Source organism: Morone saxatilis, unplaced genomic scaffold (genome assembly GCF_004916995.1).
Source record: "Morone saxatilis isolate NCDOM2014 unplaced genomic scaffold, NCSU_SB_2.0 Contig9, whole genome shotgun sequence".
NCBI lineage: Eukaryota > Metazoa > Chordata > Actinopteri > Moronidae > Morone > Morone saxatilis.
The window spans coordinates 5,459,654-5,463,585 of NW_023340268.1; the positions used below are offsets into that span (position 1 = coordinate 5,459,654).

At 42.9% G+C, this 3,932-nt stretch overlaps 1 protein-coding gene across 1 annotated transcript; it reads right to left on the reverse strand.

Annotated features, from left to right (window-relative positions):
- Positions 1-312: 312 nt before the first annotated feature.
- smim13 (small integral membrane protein 13) lies at positions 313-3,628 on the reverse strand. The gene is made up of 2 exons (XM_035681171.1): positions 3,181-3,628; positions 313-1,676 (listed from the first exon to the last, which is right to left on the reverse strand). Exons 1-2 carry the CDS (start codon positions 3,254-3,256, stop codon positions 1,486-1,488), a joined length of 267 nt encoding a protein of 88 aa, XP_035537064.1. The 5' UTR covers positions 3,257-3,628; the 3' UTR covers positions 313-1,485.
- Positions 3,629-3,932: the final 304 nt, after the last annotated feature.

Below are 3,932 nucleotides of genomic sequence, written 5' to 3' on the forward strand. Positions count from 1 at the left end.
CTCAGTTACTTCCCACCACTGAGGTTAAACAGTTTCTGTTTGAACGAACATTATTTTCTTCATTTTCTGGATTGATGGTTTGCTCTATATAACATCAGAGAACAGTTTAAAATGCTGATAACAACTTCATCCTATCAAATATCTCGTAAGTAGTTAAAAGAAAGATATTCAATATATTTCCAAAAGGTTATATGAAGATAATATGTGGTTATTTCCTCCTGTTTATACGGTTTGAGGCAATTTATAAAGTATTTTGTATGTTCATTACTCTGGGAACTTTCTTTTTCTTCATAAACAAACAAACAGGTCAGGTCCACATGTTTATGGCATTATTTATTTGAAGCTCCTGCTCCACTGGAGAAGAAAACAAAACCAAAAAGGTGCAAGAGTTTACATGAGTTTTACCTGGAGGGAGAATATTACATAAATATCAACTATGGCCCTGGTCAGCTTTGCTTTGCACCTGTAATGGAAACCAAGCTCCTGTCAGCTATTACCAAAAAGGAGGCCATGTAACAAACAGTGGATGCCTTTTACACAGGCACAGGTACAGACAGAGGCACAGGGAACGGTAGGGGGTTCAGACTCCACTCGGGCAGCAAGGAGCCTCGTTTCATCGCTCCTAGAGATCAGCTAATAACGCGTGGAGCTGCTTCTGAACGCCAACAGTCCTTGAAACCTTCTCCTGACTCTTCAAGTATAAATCTATTTAGAGGACAAAACAAAAAGGGGGCGAAGGAGAAGTTGCAAGTCACACTTTACACAACTGGAATGAAGCCGTGTCATTCGTCATCTTCCGTGGAGGCTTTTGGGTCGTTATCTACTGGATGGTAGTCCATAATACGCAGAGTATACTGTGTAAGGAACAACAAAATGACAGCATAAACATTCCTTTCATTGCACTTTGTTAGGTTTTTTTTTTTTTTTAAAGAAAATACAATTGTCAGTTGTATAAATGACTGTTTCAGTTGCTGAAATGATGTAGAACATTATCTGCCTACTTTTGTTCAAAGTAGGACTTGCGTCTTCTGGTGAGGATACAAGATTAAAACACGTACATGAGAGCATTAATACATCTCTCTGCGCGGCGGAGCATCGCCACGCTCCGCATTAAGTGGCAGGAAGCAGCGTGGCCGGCTCACGAAAGCCGGCCGTCACTATTGCAGGATAACAGGAGGAGCACGAGCAGCCCCAGCCTCGGTGCTCGGTACATACACAGCGGCACATAATTACACTTCTGAACAGATGACATAAAAGAAAAATGGACAGTAATGGCTTTTCCCTTTGAAACCAGGAGATCTGCCTGGCCAGTTTAAAGTGTCCTGGTGAAGAGGAGGGCTGACTACCGAGTGTAAGTGTAGTGTAGAGCGCAGGGTCAGTGGGGGGGGGGATCTCTGATGGTCGCACATGACGTTTGCGGAGGCCGTGGTGATGAGCCGTTGTCATGAGTGGATGTGAAGGATACACAGTGGCTGTCTGGATGATCTATGAAGCGCTTTCTGAAGAGGCGACTCTTTGGCGTGCGGTCCTGGGCCGACTTCGCGTCGGGGCGCTGGCCGTGCGCTCACTCTTGGTTTCGGACGGCTGCGTCTCGGCCTGCGGGGTGCTTGCGTCCCCGAGGAGTTCGCGCAGGAACTTGAACTTGGACAGGAAGAGCTGCCACACTACGTACCAACCTGAGGGGAGAAGAGGGAAAAATGGACATTTAGTGGCCTGATGAAAGGGTATCGAATAAAGCAGAGGTGCTCAGGCGTCCTTTTTATACACTACACAGAGGTAAGCGTTTGTTTTTCTGACAAATAAATGCTCATCAAGGTCATTTAACAGCACTTACTGCCATCCTCAAACACTCTAACCACTTTCATGAAAAGATACGCTGGATGCTGCACGATAAAGGAGACAAACAACAACAAATCAGTTCCCAATTGTCCAAATCATATGACTCCGAGCTCATCAGTTCCTCTCATTGATGGCAGACGTCAAAGACAGACGCTGCTGGTAACTAGCAACAAGGAGGAAGAAACAGTCCAACGTGTGGCTCCACTTCACGAAGAAAGGTTACAAGAGTGCTTGTTGTAATGTTTGTAATATGATGAGTTCATGTAAGAGTGGAGACACCCGTAACGTGCGGGAATATCTTTCTACACAAGATGAATTAAAGACCATTTATCTGACACAGTGCTTTCCAACCGAGCAGCAGGTCCATCACTGAGATAAATATCCTCTGTTATAATAAATCGTTGAGAAGAAAAACCTGAAAACGAATTCTGTAATCCCTTTTTGGTATTTCTACAGTGTGTTCAGGTAATAGTTGCACTGATGCTGAAAACCTAAACCACTAAAGGAACTGATAAAGCATCAAAGAAATAGGCAGATAATGGCACTGGAATCAATAAAATCTTATCAATTCTCATCTCTATTTCCAAATCCAAACACAGCAGACACAAAATGACACATTCTGACTCAATTTCAACACGTAGCAAAATTAAAAATCATCATTATTCGCAGTATTTCTCTATATTAATCATTACTTCTTAGCATTTCACAATTCTCTTCCGTTACACTAAACACAAGCAAGAAGTTAAACGATTTCTGCTCATTAAAAGGGTTTAAAATCTTCTTTTTTGCACATTTCCAACTCGTGTATCGGACAAACGATCATCCCTGCTGCAGTGAGCGCCTCACATCCTGGATGAGAAGAGGCTGAGCTGAAACAGGCGCAGGTGCTCATTTTCTTAGATGCATTTGTTTCCCTGCAAAAGATCAACAACAACAACAACAACAACAGGTGTATTCAGCCGGTGTTGTGCAGGTAAACGCTGCCCAGGTGCAGGCAGAAGGAGGGAGTCATGCAGGATGTCCAGCTGAGAGCAAACATACACAGGTTTATGTTGTGATGACATCTGCCACACTCCTCTGCGCATGATAAATATAGAAACTCTCCGAAATCCAAAACTTGCAGGTCAGAGACATCCAGTACACTCTGACCTGCCACACAAAGCGGCTTTAACAAGGTGGAAACGGCTCAAACATTCCCATAAAAGTCCATTTTACACCGAATATTCCACCAATTTGTTGATTTAGGGAGGTCGGCTTCCGGCGCAGACTTTAACAGGTGAAGCAGCTACAGAAACAGCGCAATAAGTTAGTTAATGTGCGTCAGTATGAAAGTGAACTCACCAAACAGCATGAAGAGCAGCGCACAGACGAGAGTGGCCACAATGACCAGCAGTGTGAGTCCGACACTCTGCCACATCCTTTCAGCTTCCCACACACACACACACACACAGATATATAAATATATATATTTATAGACGCAGCTTGGTCAGCCGAGACGAGAGGGAGAGAAAAACAAACAGCAGCACATCGCTAAGTCACACCAGCCTGCTTGTAGCTACTGTGGACAGCTCGTTGTCAGCTTTCTGTGTTGACAAACGGAGCCGCAGTGTGTTTGTATTCCCGACAGAAGCTCCGCAGCGTGAGTTAACGTTAACTAGAGGGTGAAGTCCTTCTTCTGTGCGCTACATAACTGCGACATGTGTTTTATTTCTCCCGGACGAGACGGAGCAGTTAGCGACAGTAACTGGGTTAAGACAACAAAATCAGCGTCATGAAACCGACTCGATCTGCGACTGCGCGAGTTTTCATGTGGCTTCTGGGTAATGGAGTTTATGTTTTAAAAAAGAAATCCGCAATGTGTTAATCTATACGATTTATACCATATATATTATATATTAAGATATATTGTAATTATGTTTAATAATATAATATATAATTATATCTTAATAATATATATATCTCAAACTGCGACTGCGCAAGTGCCATTTGAATTCTGGGTAATGAAGTTTATTTAAAAGAAAAAAGTGCCAGTGGTTCCCAAACCTTTTTCCTTAAGGAAAGAGTAAACTGACTAAGCAACATATTTTATGGAT